This window comes from Drosophila elegans, unplaced genomic scaffold (assembly GCF_018152505.1).
Source record: "Drosophila elegans isolate 14027-0461.03 unplaced genomic scaffold, ASM1815250v1 contig_814, whole genome shotgun sequence".
In the NCBI taxonomy this organism is placed as follows: Eukaryota; Metazoa; Arthropoda; class Insecta; order Diptera; family Drosophilidae; genus Drosophila; species Drosophila elegans.
Window position 1 is genome coordinate 8350129 of NW_024546167.1, and position 18404 is coordinate 8368532.

Consider the following 18404-nt stretch of genomic DNA (forward strand, 5'->3'; position numbering starts at 1 on the left):
ATTTTGATTTCCGGCTCAAATGCCGAGTGGGCGGAGCCGGATCCTTTTCGATTTCTACATTGATTGTGTTGTCGCAGCAGGAGTTCGATTTCCTCTGCGGGAGTGTGTGCCTGTGCTGGCAGCAGATTAGTGTTGACAAACAGGCAACTGGCAAAGGTGATGTGCCGGCTCCTGCGACATCATCGGGCCCTGGGTAATCCCATAAACACCTCCCAGCTGGAACGATTTCCGGGGCTAGGAAAACCTTTTATTTGCCACGCCCCCACCCGCCAAACAACATCAAAGGAAATCCACGCTGGCCCAGTGGAAATGGCATTTCGATTGGCCCCGATAAAGTGTTTACTGCGATTTTTGCCCCCCAACAACTTGGTCCGCATAGTTCAACCGGCATTATTGTTTTGCATAAAAAATGCATTAATGTGAAATTTATGTATTTGTTTTGCCGCTTTTTTTCCGCACGTCCCCCGTTAATGTGTCACAAAGTCATAACTTGCGTTTTACTGTTTAACATCAACTGAGCTGAGGTCAGACATGGAATAACTTTTAGTGGATCGGTAAAAAACGCTATAATGCTGAGCAATTTATGCTGATAATTTGAATGCAAGGGATTATTTTTTTTACAAGCAGATTAATAGCGCTATTAAAACAAAGCGTTTGAAATAATTTAGAATAATGAATCGGAATTTAAACAAATCAAACTTATTATAGATTCAAAAGTTAATAAACAAATCAAAATGCAGATTAAAGTGCCTTATTCTTCACTAACAATTGACTAACATAGTGAAAACATTTTAATGCTTGCGATTTCTACGATAAACTAATTAAAACCATATTTTTAGGCATGTTTGCAATTCCAGCAATCATTTTAATTTCAATATTCCATATCTAATTTCCTATAAAATCATTTACAAATTGTTTTAAGTCAATGTCCTCAGTTCTCTTAAACATTAAGCCAGCATTTACATTTATTAGTTTTCATATAGACAGGCCAACTCATCAAATTTATCAGTAACATTTGAATGAGAAGAATCCATGCAAGCTTCACTTACTTGCTTTGAATTATTCAATTACCAAAAATTTTTGAGTACAAATTGTTGCAGCAAGTATTGTAAAAAGCCGAATTACTGGGAAATTGCATTTACATATGTAGATCCCCTCTGGCTGAAGTTAAACTTCTTCCTCAAACATTAAAAAGCAAAAGAAATTAAATTATAATCATTTGGATGGAACGCTGTTCTCGTTTGAGTTTCTGGGAATGGAAAAAAGATAAAACAGTCACGCTGGCCATGAAATGTTAATTCAGCAGAAACTATATTGCAGGCTGTTGCATTTTTAAGATGGACTCTGGATTCGCCTACAAATGCATGTGTGTGCGAATATAAATTACGAGCAATGTTATTGTGCAAAAACGAAGTGGCGAAAATTGCATTATGGCTGCAAAAGAAAAAGTAATTACAAGCAATTAAAACAACGTCAATTTCACACACATGCATCCCACGAATTACGCAAAAAATAGAAGTGAACAGAAAATTATCGCAAACTTTTGCGCAGCAAACTTTTGCAAGCAATTAAATATATTTGTCACTTCAAAATGGCTGACAACCAAGGGACCTTGCCGAAACCGCAACAGAATCGAGTGGTGCGGGCTGTGGGGCTGTCAAACATTAAACCGAGCCACATCTCCGGCACAACTTCTACCACTTCTTCTACTTCTAGCCAACTCCTACGAGTCCCGGAAAATGCAAAGGCAAAGAAACCTTCAACCTCAACATAAAGTTGCCCAGTAACTGGCAATCGTGACAAGTTCTGGCGAAGTTTTCTTTTCGCCCTCCTGTTGTGCTGCAGCTTACTGCAGTGGTGAAAATTTATAAAGTTTTAATCATGTGGAGCATTAGCAACTCATACTGAACTGTGTGTGCACACATCAATCAGGATGTACTAAAAATGGAATGTATAATTTATAATAGAGTATAATTTATTGTTAACATTAAACAGCATATAATATTTTATACATAAAAATCAAATTAAAATGTCACATGTAGTACATAAATGCTCAATAAGTTGACTGATTAAAGAACACAAACAAATTTTGGTTATCAATGATTATTTCTTCCATCAACATCAATCAAAATGTATGAAGAGTGGAGTGTAGAGTTTTATTAAGAAAATAGTGAAAAAAGTTGTGTATAAAAATTTGTATTTATTTATATGTTTATTAAATTTACTTATTCAAAAATATAAAACAACATGGAGTTTCAGTGACAATAAAAAAGATTGTGGACCAATTGAATCGTTAATGTGCATATTTTTAAAAACATCATTAAATAAATTGCATAAAAATATAAGATATGAAGTAAGTTACTTGTTTTAAAAATCTTAAGAAGTTAAGTTGCTTCATTTGTATTGAAGTGTTTTAGAAACGATTATTATTAAGGGTTAAAGCAAATAAGAAATAGAAAAGTGCTTTAGGTATTTAAAGAGCAGAGCTCTGAAAAAACTTCGATCATAAATCAAAATGGAATTCTTAGTCGAAGTTCAGATAAGTCGAAACTAACCGTGGTGAAACTCGAGGTCGAAGCGTAACCATAACCAAAGCCAGAACCCGATCCAACCCGGTTTTTTCCCCATCGTCAACAAAATGATCCCCTCCTCTGTTTTATGGTCTGTGAGGGTTACCAGCAGGGACACTCTAGATGCAGCCAAGTGGAATCAATTAATCTTCGCTCGCAAACATTTGCCAGTGGCCCCAGCCGAAAAAACAACACACCAGAATGCTGACATCTAAGGAGTCCGAGTCCGAAAATATGTAACTGGGTGGCATTTCCGAGCCCCAACTCCAGGGCTGAGTGAAACGTTTCAAGAAAGTGCAGCATGCAGCATGCAGCTTGCAGCTTCCAGCTATGAAAAATGATAAATTTCACTTTGTAGCAACCGCCCGTCCCTCTAGTTTCCTTCAGCCCAAAAAGGGTCCTGCCTTCCCGATGCTATTTTATTATTTATCAAGCTTATTACGAAAGCAGCGGCATCCACATTCACCAGGGAGGATGCGGATCCTTCAGCTGCAACTGTGCAAGTGCATCACCCTGGAAACCCTGCTAGGGACGGCGATTGCCGCTCGGTTTGATATTGAAAAATTATTGCTTTTTATGAAATGGTGTCATAAATTATTCGTAATACATTAACAATTATTTAGTAGTTGTTTTGCCTCGCTCGATGCGCCGGCATCTACTCAAATGTGTGATATATGGATAGTACTTACTCAAGCGCTCTCGACACACAGGAGCGCAGAAATTAATATTATTTTGCAATCAATTACCTAAAACGAGAAAGAAGAATGAGGCGGGAGATGTGTTAGTAAGGGCCAAAAAGATATGAATTCAATTTGAGCTTGTATCAGTTTTAAAAATAATAAAAACGTTGAAAAATTATATTAAGTCCTAGGAAAAATATTTTATTTTTAAGCACAGAACATTATATTAATCATTTTATACATAAAAACTCAATTAATGTTTTTAACGTTTTATTGTATCGTAGCATTAATAATAATTATTGGAATTTTCTTAATATATGTAATAAAAATATTTATTTAAAATTTCTTTCTGACAAGCATGAAGATGTAATTTTGAAGTTGAGACGCCACCTAAACTACTTCACTATGAAGCAGCCTCCACACTTTGCATTAAGCCAGAGATTAATCTTGAGCTAGACTTTATGTCACATTATGCTTCCCCTTTTTGGCATATTTACATCGACAAGGGAAGCCATCAGGCGAGTAAACACCTCCCGTCCCGAGTCTCCTGCCCGGGACACTTTTATTGATTTATCACGTCTGGCGTGAGTTATAATTGGATGCCGCTGAGGGGTGCTGGGTGGATCTGTCTCCCACATCAAGTGCAAAGTAGGGCCGGAGCAAGTGACGTATTCTGGGCAGATTTATGGCATCTTTTACGAGTGCCGCCGCTTGCGTCTTGGCGATGACGAAGGCGATGGTGATGGTGATGGTGATGGCTTCTTAAAGCCCTTTCGGGTGGTGGCGCAAATTGTGTGATTAGCTGATGAAAGTGTAATTAAATTTCTGAGGCGGCACTTTGAGTTCGTCTTGCGACGAGTGATTTATTTGTTAAGCCCCGCATAAGATTGCTTAAATTTATTAATTATGCGTAATTAATTACGCGGCGAGTGATGGTGTGAGATGCTTTTGTTTGAAGCCAGCATGAGAGCCGGTTAAACATTCTGTGTCCTTAAATTGTTGTGTGCTTTGAAATATAACCATTCACACATTGGCATAATATTACCGCCACTTTTACAGATATACATTACCGACATGCAAATATATTTATAATGTCATGCAAAGCATTTGCAAAATGCCGGCGACTGCTGTGAAAATATCCCTTATTCACACAGCATGATGAAATATTTTAGGCAAACGATTTTTTTTGAATCGTGCCGTTGGCACCTCAGGAAAAACAAACACCCATGAACCGACCAGCAGTTTCTGAATTTTCGGCCAGCCAGCAATTGTTTACCATGTGTCTGCTGTAAAATAGTTATCAAAATACAAACAAGTTCTGGTGAATGCCATTAAAGTGAGGGAATTGAAGGTCTGCCATTATACTATCAGTGGGGAATACGAGTTTACATGGAGTATCCCACTTGTCAGGCGGCCCTCAATGGGACCAGGAATGGAGATAGTATCCGTAAGAGAGGGAGCTCAACATATTACCCGTAATATTACACACATCTGCCTAGCGGGGAGCAAACTCACTCAGTGCGGAAGCACTTCAGGAGCAGGAGGAGCTCCGCAGTCCGCCCAGAATTTCCTAGACCCGGCACATATGCTTATAATGGCATTTCGCAACTGCCACTCATCCACCCAACCACTGGCAACTATCAACCATTCACATTCACCACCAACAAACTACGTCCGCAGGGCCAACATCACGAGTCCTCGCTGTCGAGTCATCATTGTTGTCGCTGATGCTTTCTATTGCCATCCATGGAGTTAATCGGCAAGGACATGGACTTGGTCAGGAAGTACATAGCCACACGCACGTAAAATTAGTTTAGGGCTTAAAAGTGCTTTGAAAACATAGTTTAAGAAGCAAGTTATTTAACTCTATTCTAAGATTCTGTATTTTAAAACTTGAAAAGATCTTGTCTAGATCTTTCCATAGTTTCTATAAAATATTACCAAGTAGCATAAAGGTAAAGTAAATACAAACTTACATAATTTTCTATAATTCAAAACTCATTTAAAATAAAAAATACCTTATACACAAATATTTAATTTATTTAATACTCAATAATGAAGCTTTTTAATTGAGATAATTTTTTAGAAATTTTAAATGATCATTTAATAATCATTGTTAAATGTATTCTGTTACATTATGAAACGAATATTTCAAATATTTCTTTAAATATTTCTTTCTGTCATAATAATGACAGGTAAGGGTATTCTCATTTCAGTCTTCTTCATCTACAGAAATTGTTGCCTTTCATCCGACCACTTTCTTCTTTCCCTTTTCTCACTCTGTTATTCCCTTGTTATTGTCATTTATGTTGCTGCACTTTGTTGTTGTCGTGTCCGTGGGTCGTGTTCTTTAATTGCGCCTTTTGCAGCAAATGTTGTTAACACATACACACCCATACATACAGAGACCGGAAGTCAATGACTTTTTGCCGGCGAACGTTGAGCGGTTAAAATCCAAATAGAGACGTTACCACTAGCTTAAGTGAGGCTCTACACGGCGCAATCGCTGTTATTGCTTTTGCGGATAACACGACCTTTGGCACTCTGGGGTTAAGGCTCGCAAGAGGACAAAAAGTGTGCGACTGGGACATTAAGTAATTTACTTTTATTAGTTACAACGTGCCCGGGCAGGCTGGGTTTAAGCATATGGGTTAATTGCATAAATTAAAGCCGAACGAAGCGGCTATTTAAATTATTGCACACCACGTGTCCATGAGTTGGGCGAAAAAGGGAAAACAGCGCGAAGGTGGCGGGCATAAATCATTGTTGGCATTTTTAAATTGGCTTTCTGGGCCGACACATTCTGCTTTTGCTGCCGGTGCGGCTGATGTGGCCGCTGCTGGCCAGGATTAAGGGCAGCTCGAAGGAGTTCCCAGAACACTCCCACCTCGCAAACCATTGCAAAAACTGGTGGCCCGGAGATGCCCTGGAAGCCAAGGCGAAGCGAACGGAAATTTAACAAAAAATTGACTCAATTTGAATAAGCTGCGAAAAAAGAACAAGCTGCAGAGAAGGGTCGAAAGTACATGACAACAATAAAAGCAAAATGCATATAAAAGCCAAACCGAAAAATATCAAAAAATAGAAAGAAAAAATGAGAGAGCTATGTCAAGGTGAAAAACGAATTTACTGCCAAATATTTAACACTCCAATGACTAAGGTAATTTATGTTAGGAGAGGGTTAAGAGTTCCTTAAGCGTAGACATATTAATTTAAGATTATATACAACAAAATTGATCACTGGAAATTTATAATAGCTATGATTTAATTTTGAATATTGAATTATTTTCATTATACGAGATTTCTTTATGTCTATGTCCTCCTAGTTTTAATTTAACAGGCACTTATTACTATATTTATTTTGGAAGACAATTTACAGCAATTTATCTTTTTTGTGGTATTTATACGAAAAATCCCTATTTACTTGTAAAGGCATTTTACCCCTTAGATCGTTAACCATTGCTCATTTAGGAAATTTGCCTAAAAATTTTAATTACCTTGAAATTCTACTTCGGCAATTTGTGCTTCTCCCATCAATATTAAATTCAATCAGTTGTCAGTTAAGCCATTCATCTAGTATCTGTCACTCCTTTTGCCCCCAAAGACACCTCCGAAATTCGTGTAGCGCGTCCAAACTTCTCATGTTAAATCGAAAAAAGTTTTCAGCAACATTTCGCCAAGTTTAACAAACACTTGAAGGCGTCAGCCAGCACGCACAAGCAGACAGCCACGCAATTGCTGTCAATTGTAGTGTGGAAAGTATGCAACACAAAATTATGAGCGGGATCGGGAAAAGTTTTCGCGGAGCGGAAAAGCCTCGGACAGCCAACGTCTTTGGACCGGAGTTCGATGGAAAGCGCCTTTCTTCAAAGGGACGATGTTGTTGAGCTGTCCAATGGCTTGATTGATGAGCATGTCATGAACTTATGACATTGATAGTTATAAATTATTATTATTTCGACATTGTGCTCTCTCCCGGAGCTAAATGCAGAAAACTTTTTCTACGTCTTCCTTGCTTCCATCGGGGCACACAAACATTTGACAACTAATTGACATTTAAAGTGTGCCCGGGAAAAAGAAGGATCCAAATACTAATGATTGCCGTTCAAGAGGTCGCTGGAGTGATGAATTATTTGGAATTTGAATGAAATGTTTTCACTCTTGGCTCTGATAAAAACCTAATCGATGAGTCATTATACCAATGAAAATCAAAGCAATTATTCTGGTAACAACGTTAAATAGTTTTAAATATAAGTAAATATTATTTGTCGACATACAAGTTTTATGTACTTTTTTGCTTTTAAAAAAATTTCCTCTTTAGGTTTTGAAATTTCGAAACATTATCTTTAAGTACCTTCACTTTCACGTTTGCTTTAAAGTCCTAATGACCAAACACATTTTCTATTTCTGTTTGTTTGCGATTCTGCTTTGTCGCATTGCCATTGTTTTTGTTGCTGTTTATCATTTTGGCATCTTCATCGCTGTCATTAGGCGCACATTACGCTGCCCACCTGCCAGTTTCAGGACCTCCCAGGATCCCGGGCCTGTTGCCCTTTGGCTGCCTGCCCACCTGGCGTTTTGTAAATGCTTTAAAAATACACTCGGCCAGCGAAACGAACGCAAACACTACACAGTCATAGTCCAAAGGAAAAAGAAGCTTTTATAAAGAGGGAAATTTGATAAATGCTTCTTGCGGGTTTATTTAATGTGCGCCAAGTGCGTTCATTGTGGGAAATCATAAAAAAGGGAAAATAGGAGGAAAACGATTGAGGAGTTTTGGCGGTTCGTCCACGGCAGGGCCATTTTTATAAAAGTCCATGAGTCCCTTTTGTGAAAATTACCAAATAAATGTGCCGTCGATTTATTAAGTGAATACTATGCGTAAAGGATTTTTAAAGTTTAAGTTATTTAAGAGACTGAAGACTTAAACATCTCATTTAATTCTTCAAAACTGTTCTATTAATTTGATTATTACTTTTTTTATTACTTACAACGTTTGATTTGTAAGCATCCACAATTCTCCACGCTTAATATTCAATATTCTCGATCGCCCAAAGCCTTTCCACTCGAACACCGCTTAAAGTTAAGCGAAATTTTGATTGACCTAGCTCCGAATTCAGAACAGAATTTTAGATGCCTTTAAGCTGCTAAAAACACTCAAACACCGCTCCAAATGAAATTAACATTATTCAAAATATTTCCATAGCTATGAATATGCAATGTGAAATTCATGGAACAGGTTCTATGGCTTTGTTTGGCAGCTCGGTCCGAAACTCGGGCATCAGTCCTCGGTAGCAGAAATGTGTGTGGGTATATATTATTTTTCATGCGTCATGTTGGCCACATATGACGTCACTTTAATAATTATGGGGATGATGATGATGAAGGTACCGCTGATATCAATTCCATTGGGAGCCCTTACTTGCCTCTGCGAAAAGTTTGTTCCTTCTAATTCTCGCATATTCAACAAAAATCAACATAAATGACTATATACCCGTTGTAAAGTGAGGACCCACGCATATTTATATATTTATTTATGCTTAATTTTGTTTTACTTCGGAGAATCGCCCCTGCTGTGTGCAACTATTTCAGCTGATTTGAGCGAAAACTTTTTTATAATCAAAATTATGGCTTTGAGTAGTTTTTTATGGCTTTTGATGTGAGATTGGCATTGATATGAAATGTTTTTCGTGCTCAGATAAATTTTATAGAATAAATGGCGTTGAATGTTCACGATTCATAAGAAAAGTTTTTTATAAGAACTAAAAATATATTTTCTCTGCCATATTTTGTAACACTTGTGTTTTTTACTTATTGATTTGATGACTTAAGTAAAGCCATTTTTAAAATAGTCATAAAAATTTTATCTTTAGGCCTTTGTTAACTATTTTAAATTCTATTTATAATAAACCGATGAGATTTCCATTGTAAACATACTAAAATAAACACTTCAATGAAATAAGTAAGACTTATGGCGAACTAAATAACAATATGAAAAATGTACATATCAATATCAGCACAATAATATTTTCCACATGCAATTATTGGAAAATGCAATTCGCATTTAATCTTATCTTTGTAAGTTTGGCTTATGAAGAACCTAAAGTAAGAAGCAGCTCTTGTTATTTCTTAGATTATGATTTTAATCAAACGCTTGTTTATTTTACTAGCGATACCAAGTTCTGAATGATCCACCAAATGGCGGGTCAAAGGCTGTAGACTTAGAAAACGAATAGTCATACCTGTTTTTGGAGGTACCAATATCTTTAGGGCACGCTGACCATACAAATACCACTCCTTCGCCTTTGGCGGACGCTTCTAAAATAAGCGATCAATGTACGTTTTTTAAGGGGCTTACGGGATCATGTTCGTACTCTTTTAAGCCATTAAATAATTGATCAATTAATATTAGAAACTGGTTGTAAAAGATGGGTTTATTATTGAGCTTGCGTTTTATTTATGATTCAAGATTCAAGATTCGAAAATTGCCTAAAAGCTATGTTTCTGACTTTTAAGCCCAATTATAATTTAATGTTTTAATGGAAAGCATTTCCACTTTCATAATTGGCAGTTCAACTATATGTTGGCATTTGTAATGTGTTCTCTACAATTTGCGCCCTTTCATTAAATTTACCTTCTGCTCGTATATATATATATATATATATATATATATATATATATATATATATATATGTATATATATATATGTGTATACCCATTTTTTGTTTGTACTGGCTTTTCTTTTTGCAAGCCATGCCACGCCCCCATTGTCTGGCCGCATTAGCACTCGGTCCAGTGAATCAACAACACCAGCCAGCAGCAACAATAAAGCATTTCTCTTCCTGTACGGAAACTTAATGAAAATAAATCTGAAAAAATATAAACAAAGGAAAGGCGTCGAGGGAATGAAGGGCGACAGGAGCTTCAGTTCACAGGTGTATGGCTTAAAGTTGAAACTCAGCTTGGGCGATTTCTAGATGACGCATTCAACAGCTTGGAAGTAATAGACCCTAACAAACAAACCAAACAAAAAGCCTCCCCGCCCAAAAGAAGGGCGCTGCCCTTAGAAAATGAAGTACTAAATGAGAGCAGGGGAAATACGATAGAAAGAACGTCTAGGAGTTTAAGGAGGACATAGAACTTAGCCAGCGAATTTCTTTAGAAGACGAGCACAATTACAAACTGCTTGGGGCATATGATTTGCGAGTTTTCACGTGGGAGAAATAGGAAGCAATTGTTTTGTACACTTGTATTACACTTAATTGTACTAATCAAGAATGAATATGTAGAGCTAAATAGATAAACACGTTGCCTTGTTCATATATATCCAGTGATTAAAGTAATAATTTCTTAAGGGTCCTGCAAAATAAGTTAAAAGTTATGTTTAAGTGTGCTGATGAAGCTTCAGGCCTCTACAAATAAATACAAAAAAATCTAAGCAAGCTTCTAGATGGCTTTTCTTCAAGAACCATCTTTGAAGACTAGAATTTCTGCCATCTGACCTACTTAATATGCCGCAAGGAAGCCACACATTTTAAATCAATTACGAAAATGCTACGCCCAATTCTTCAATCAATCAATGTGAATTGGTTGGCTTGGCTTGTTTTTTCCTCGTTCACTTAATATTGAATGCCATCAATAACAATAATTTTCATAAATATGATAAGACATAAATCACAAAGTAGCAGGCGCCACAAAGTGCCCGGCCAAGGGTCTGGATTTGAGTCCTGCCGGCAGGACCCTCTCTCGGGGTCACCGCAACCCACCCCACCGCCACCCGCAAGCACCCATTGTCTGCAATGTCACTTGGTCATGCGAAGCACGCGCTCCTCGGAGAACGACAACAACAGAAAAGAAGTGGAAAAAACAAGAAAAAGCATCGAATTACAGAAAGCAGAATATCATATACACTACTATTAATGGACATTTTTTAGATGGCATAGTTGAACTTAATGGCAAATATTTTATATTATGAAAAAAAAAAATATGTTAAAACATTTACTCATTTAACTTAATAAAATTGTGAAATGTTTAGCCTTATATCGACGAAAAACAAAACATTTGCATATATGTTATTTTCTTAAGGTAATATTTCCAATACCCTTCGCAAGGGAATGAAAAGAGTAGCTAGGCAGGACCCCGCCCACTTTTAGGGTGGTGGGTGGAGGTGGATGCTTTGGGGGAGCTGCAGGACGCGGAAGGACGCGACAACGTCACGCGGCGTTGTCATGGCGCAATAAAAATAAAAATCTAATTAGTATGCCGTTGACAGTTTAATCGTGATTACGCTGGCAAAAATGTCAGCTAAGCGGAGCAGAGGCGTTGGGTGGTGGTCTGTGGGTGGCAGTGGGTGGGGGGTGGCAATTGGGCTGGTGGAAAGCGTCAACATCAACATGCCAACAGTTGATTCCTTGCTTTGTTGTTCTTGCTCTTGGACGTTGAGCTTGGCATTTCCGGCAGACGCCACATGCATCGCGTGCGTGTCACAACAGCACGAGTGTGTGCTGGCGGACGTGTGTATGTATATGGGTGTCAGAAGTTTAGCACTGAAAATCGCCACCCGAGTGGATGGCAGCAAAACGCTAAACAAAAATAACAGAAATAATAAGCCATTGAAAGCGGAACGGGGCACACAGCGAATGAGACTGCGAGATGCGACGTAGAAATGCTGGACACATTTAAAATTAACTTTAAAAATAATGGAAATAAATATTTTTAGTCTTTTCTCGTTCTTCTTTGGTTTGGTTTGCGTAAGATTAAATGATTTTACAATATGTATGGATAGTTAAACATGTTTTCTAAAAAAAGGTTTGCAAACTGGATTTGTCCTAAATACAAAATTTTGATTAAGAGAACTTTCCTGATCCTTGTAATAGAATTTGATAATGTAATAAATCTAAAAAGTATGATTTTTTTTCTTAGTAAGAAAGCTCATGTTAACAATCATAACATAAGTTTGTCCATTGATTTTAATTTTTGCACGTTTTCTATAAAATGGAACATGTGATATCAACATCCAACATGTGATATCAAAACAGGTTCTCAATCCCCCCTCGTATGTTATTTTTGGGCCTTGCATTTGTTTCAAAATGTGCTCCACGCCCAGACACTCGCAATTCGGAGGCTCGCCTCAATGTTGGCCATTGAAATGCGTGTCTAGAGAAGGATCCGCGAGACGTGATTGGAAGTTTTTAGCAGGTCCTGTCGCCGCTTTCCCCGTTGTTTCGGTGCGATTCGAGTGGGTCTGCACCGGACCACGTCCCTTGGCCAAATGCCAGCCAGGATTGGGAGTCGGTGGTAGAGGAGGCCAAATTAAAAGCAAGCCAAAGTTTAGATCTGGCCCAGACCGGAACCGGAAGTAGCTGTGATGAATTGCCCTGCATCAGCAGCAGCAGCCGCTTCCGTGCTCTTAAAGCCCGACTCCCTCAATTTACCGGAACGACTTTCAAGATCAGCTTACATTGCTTACATTGCTTTCAGTTTTTAATATAAATGCCGGGGATTTATGAGCGCCTCTTTTACAACTTTATTATGCCCCAATCTCACGATTTCTGAATGAATGAATGAATGAAGAAGGGAGGATGGAGGATGGATGATGGTACGTCGACAAGCCAAAGGAATATGAAACGAAATTAAAGCTGCCGGAAATGCAGACAAAGCGACAACTCATTGCAGCAGCTATTTTGCCCGTAGTGTCTGACGGAGATGGAGATGAATGGAAAAAAATCCGGAGAAAAGCCGGAAAACTGAAATGAAATCCGAATCACATTGCATTTGAAGGGGAACGTGAAGAGTGACAAACAAACAGTTGTCCCTAACGTCATGACTTATATAGGCACAAATATTAATTTAAAATGCAGCCAAAATTTTAATAAAAAGCCGGGTATTGCATATTGAAAGTCAATCTACCAAAGAAAATTATCTGGTTTTAGTTGGCAGAAGACAAAACACCCGTCAAATGTCATTCAATGTAGTTTTAATTCCAGATCTATATTATTCTGAACAAAAACTGCTGCAAACTATAGAATTTAATTTAAATACCTTTCTATGGCTTATTTCAAACATGGTAAAACGATTGTTATTCAATGAAAACCATGGGATTACGAACAATTGTTGGCACAGTCTTTTTGTTAACTGAAATAGCTCCCCAATTTAAAAAAAATCGAAGCTTTGTATTTAATATTTTGCTATCATATATGTAAGATAAGTATATTTTTTGAGAAACATGTTTTATTTTTTTTTAAGCTTCATATTCATTTATTTTTGGGCTCCTGCTGATCGGGACTTAATTTGATTTGTCACGGTGTTCGAAAAAAACAAGAAGCTCACGTCCGGAGTTGAAACGGTTTCACAAATGGCAACCGCAAACATAATTGAACCGCAAATGATGTGGGTAGAGCAGTCAGCCTGTGGGTGGTAAATTGCCTGTTCAATTTGAAAACAACTTTCCCCGAGGCCATAATTTTCGATTAATAATTCAGGCAAACCGTGTGCGCTGGGACATTTAAATTAAAGCTCGAATGCGGTCAAAGAGTAAAAGGTGAGGCCTTAAATTGCTGATGAGGGCGTGACAATATTTGATTTGGGCTTTAAGCAAACTCACCTGGTAGGCTGGCTATGTAAACAGCGGTGATGATGAAGAGTCTTCGCATTTTGATTTCCCTTTGCCCGCAAATATATTTGTTTATTTATGAATCAAATAATGTTTAATGTTTAATGCCCTGGCCTTCGCAAGCGATTTACGGTCATATATGAGCAATATCCGCTATCCAGACCGCAAAAATCAATTTTTACATTCGTTAACTGGTTTTGTCATCCTTTTGTTTTGCTTTGCGCTCAGTGTGCAATTTCCTCTGTTTCGTCGCTTGATTGGTTTTACTTTTTGCCCTATTTTGCGGTTGCATTTAATGCATTTTTCATTCGGCGCTCCTGCTTTCTTCGGTTTACCAGTCAGCCACAATTAGCAATCTGCACAGTGAGTCCCATTTGTATTCGGACCTGTGTGCCATTGGCCGAACCTCCTGAATGCCTTGCATGGGAAACTGTGTAAATACGTTCGTGTTAGCTGCATTTCTCATTGAACTCGATTTGGCTATTTGCATTTTTCATATCCCTTCTGCCTTTTTTGCATATTCATTTCCTGTTTTCCACAATTTTTCCACTTTGCTCTATGTATTTTATATGACTTCGATTCCCTCCCTGCTTTTCCTGCATGGGGAACTCCACAATGTTGCTGGCCGATGATTGAACGGCAGTCGGCTTCCGAATCAACCTGAAAAATGCATGAGCAGAGAGGGAAAAAGGATTAGACCCAGTTGTAAGCTTAGGAATTTTTGAATTAATTATTGCCTTAGTGTACCAGATTGTTGCAATTTAACTGATTTTTATTCTAATTTTTTCTTCGCTTTGAATATTTAAAATAGTAAATAACTCACCTGCATATGTTGGTTTAATTTTTAATAAAAGTATTGAAAAGTCTTTATGTTTAGCTTATGTGTTGTTGAATTAGGGTAAGTTCTGTTCTTTTTTTCTCCAAATTTCTAAAGTTTTGTGAAAGACAAATTAAATTAATCAAATGGTATTGGCTTTCGTGGCACTTTCCTCCCCTGACAACTCCAATCATCATCAAATTCAATATCCCCTCGAGGATTTACTGCCTTCGACTCCGGAGAATCCTGCGACTCCTACTAAATCATTGACGGACGCTTTAAGCTGCATCGGATTTTGGAGTTTGGGAAAAACAAAACACACGCACAGTGCATTTTCCAACTGATTTGAAAATCCAAAGTTGCCCATTAGCAAACCAAATACGCGCTGTTGCCACCGCAAAAAGGGGGCGTGGCAGGGACTGAGAGGACTGCGGGCAGAGACTTTGGCGCCACACAAAAGCCGACTGACTTTACATGGGAAATTGGCAAAAGCCAAGCCATGAAATTGTACAACACGATTTTCACATTTCGTACATGACACCATTTCGACTGCCAGTGGGACAGTGCGGCACATGTGTGTAAGGCGCCCGGATGGTTGCCGTTGCCGTAGCCGTATCCGTTGCCGTACTCCCTACTTGACATGCCTGTGTGTGCATAGGGAAAATTCACTTATGGAAATCGAAGATTTTCGCTGGGCCATTCTCCATTCTTTTTCGAGGGAGCGAGAACGTAACGAAAACTAAACTGATATGAAGTATCAGCATTCAGTATTCAATGTAAATCCTTTAAGCTGCAAATGCGCCTTAAAGGAGACTCTCTCTGCCACATTTTCCCGCCTGACTGACAGCTTGACTGCGGCTCTGAGTGGTGTTCCTGTCCCATATTTGGTGGCTTCTGCGGCGGAAAAGCGAAATGCGACCTGGATCTGGTGAAATCGGGCAAGGGGGTTTCCATACCCATCCACGTCGAGATATGTGTGCCAACTGGCGGAGCGAAGGGAGAACTTAATGCTCATCATCGAGAATGGAAGCGATATTGTGCACAAATACCAGAGTCAAGTAAGCCCAACATTTCTGACTGAATCAGTGTTATTCGCGATAAGTTGGCAGAATGCTTTTGTCGACGGCAAAAGGTTTTCGCATATATTTTGGTGTATTTCGGTACTAAATTGAATGCAATAATGTCAAGTAGTCAAGACTTCATAAGGGATTTTCTTTGAAAAACTAAATAATAAAGTTAATGGTAAGCTTGACTATTTTATTTCTTAATTTAAAAACGAAAATATCAAGGTACCAATTTATTTATTAGTTATAAGTATTAAATACAAAACTATTTAATAAAACTGATATTGAATTTTATTTGTTTTTTTTATATGAAAATATGAATACTTTAATTAATTAAGTGAGATTAGGTCTAGGGATTAGAGATTCAAAAAGGTAAAGAAATGAGGAAAATGACTTGTCGGTTCTTAGCATTTTACTTTTGCCTTTAGCTAATTTTCTTAATCTTTGAATATTTGTTTAAGTCTTACCCAAGGAATATTTTGTAATTAATGTCAAACACTCAGTAAGGTCTCACAAATACCATAGGAACTACACATAAAGCACAACACTACATCACACTAAAAACATAAAAATAAAAAAACAATACGGAATATTACTATGTTCGTACGATGTCCTTCGCACATTGTAGGGTCCACCGCTACAGACCTTTTCAGTGAACAACTTTGTGAAGATTCTGATATTTCGAGCGAGGAGGGGGAGAAGTCGAAGGACTCCTCCGAACGCTGCCATGGACCATTCTGTCACCTGCAGCCAGTTGTGTTGGACTACAAACAGTTCAAGGCTGCCAGGACCATTCAGCGCCACGTTAGGGGATTTTTGGCTCGAAGGCGTCTCAACTACCAAAATCAGGCGGCCACCACTATTAGCAAGTTGTGGCGTGGCTACTATGTCCGTCGTTTCCAGTTCGCCCACATCCAGAACCTGCTGCACATGCGGATCATGCAGTACCACAACGACATGGCCACCAAGATCCAGGCCCTCTTCCGCGGATGGATGACGCGCCAGAACTTCCAGGACTTCGAGGGCATGAAGTCCCTGCGCATGCAGTACGCTGAGGACATGTTGAGCGCGCTCTTCAGGAAGCTCTGCACAATGCGCAAGGATCACTTGCTGCCGGGAATCTACGCTCTGCGAGAGTCTGAGTAAGTCTTAGTTTCAGTTTTTCATTTTGTTTAATACCAAACAAAGACTAAGATATTTAATTATATTTATATTTTTAAAAGACAACATTAAAGGCATTGATGGATCATAAAATTAATTTCTATAACATGTATATTCCTCTTTTATATTGTTTTATGCTTATAATTTATTTTAACTTGTAATTTATTTTAAAAGAAACTATTTTATTTTGTTTTTTTGCACAGATAACTGTGAAACAACGCTTTTTAAATTTTTTAAATTTTGAAGGGTAACCCTTTTTTATTTAAATGCTTTGCAATTCGGCAGCAAAGCCCTTAAACAATTTTGAAATATTTTTTATTGACCTTAATCTTATAATTTCACCGCCAGTTTGCTTTCGAAGATCGAGGACTTGTCTGCCACCTTTGACTACCGATTCCACAACGGCAGAGTTCGAGCGGCCATTGCCAAGAAGCGAGCCTTTATCAACGACAGGCGGGAGGAGTTCCAAGGGGCCCACTCCTATTCCATGGCGCCGTATCCCGGACCCAACTCAGAAAATATTCCCTATTCCGACATCACCTTGCCCAAGAAGATTGGCCCGCGATTGCAGCGAACAATTTTGGTGTACGACAAGTCCGTACGGGATAGGCATGTGAAGAAGGTCTACGATCTCAATTCAAAGAGTAAGTGAAACTAAAACTTCGGGTCCAACTTTTACTAAAATCCGCTCTCCAACCGCAGGACGTCGTAAGAGCATGAATGCCCTGCGTGAGAATATGCGGAACCTTTTTTGCAAGGACTTTATTAGGAGAATTGTGGCCCATAAGAAAGTGAAACGATTTGACACCAAAATGATTCAGGTTTTTCTTGACGATCTTCTAACGGCCGCCGAAGACTTTAATTGTTTTTGCAAGCCCAAGACCGCAATAGATAGTTTGTGCGAATAGGTTTTCTCAGCACAAGACATCAAACAGTGATGAGAAAATCTATTTCCATATACGATCTTCATTTTTTCGATTGCTATAAATTATTAATTAGTCCAAGCGATACTCAGTTTATAATAAACCTTTGTTGAATTATACAAGTATTTTTGGTTGTCAATAAGGTTTTCATAACCGTGAAAGTTGTTTCACAGATTTAAAATTTTTGACAAATTAAGTATTTGAAGAGATGGCTTTTTTTTATTGGTTTTTCGGCGTAAACGGAAAATTCCCAAGATCCTGGAAATCCGAGAGGCTCTGGCAATAATTTGTGGCTGATTTACATACTTATGTACAAGGCAGAGATAAAAAGACTCCTTCAGATACATTTTAAACATCTGCCGCACCTTCTCTTGACCATTCAAACTGCCCCGGGGAAACTGACAGAAGATTTCCATTCCCCATTGTCATCAGTCACAAAATGTCAAAAATTCCTCGACATAAAACAGATTTTGTCCCTCAACTGAAGACGAATAAAGCAGAGCGCTTAAACTTTTTTAATGTCAAGGCAACAAAAATTGTGGAGAAAAACGAATTCCGGAGTCTCCATTGTGTGGCT

General features: G+C 38.3%; 2 protein-coding genes across 2 annotated transcripts in view; one reads left to right on the forward strand and one right to left on the reverse strand.

Annotated features, from left to right (window-relative positions):
- The window catches only part of LOC108138218, a 63243-nt gene that overhangs the window by 24084 nt on the left and 20755 nt on the right, over positions 1–18404 (reverse strand). Inside the window, exon 2 of the mRNA XM_017260337.2 lies at positions 13854–14522. Within this exon, the coding sequence (XP_017115826.1) occupies positions 13854–13902 (49 nt within the window). The 5' untranslated portion in view covers positions 13903–14522. The remainder of the gene's footprint in view (positions 1–13853; positions 14523–18404) is intronic.
- On the forward strand, positions 16252–17946 carry LOC108138217. Its single transcript, XM_017260336.1, has 3 exons — positions 16252–16885; positions 17253–17548; positions 17607–17946. Exons 1-3 carry the CDS (start codon positions 16341–16343, stop codon positions 17810–17812), a joined length of 1047 nt encoding a protein of 348 aa, XP_017115825.1. The 5' UTR covers positions 16252–16340; the 3' UTR covers positions 17813–17946.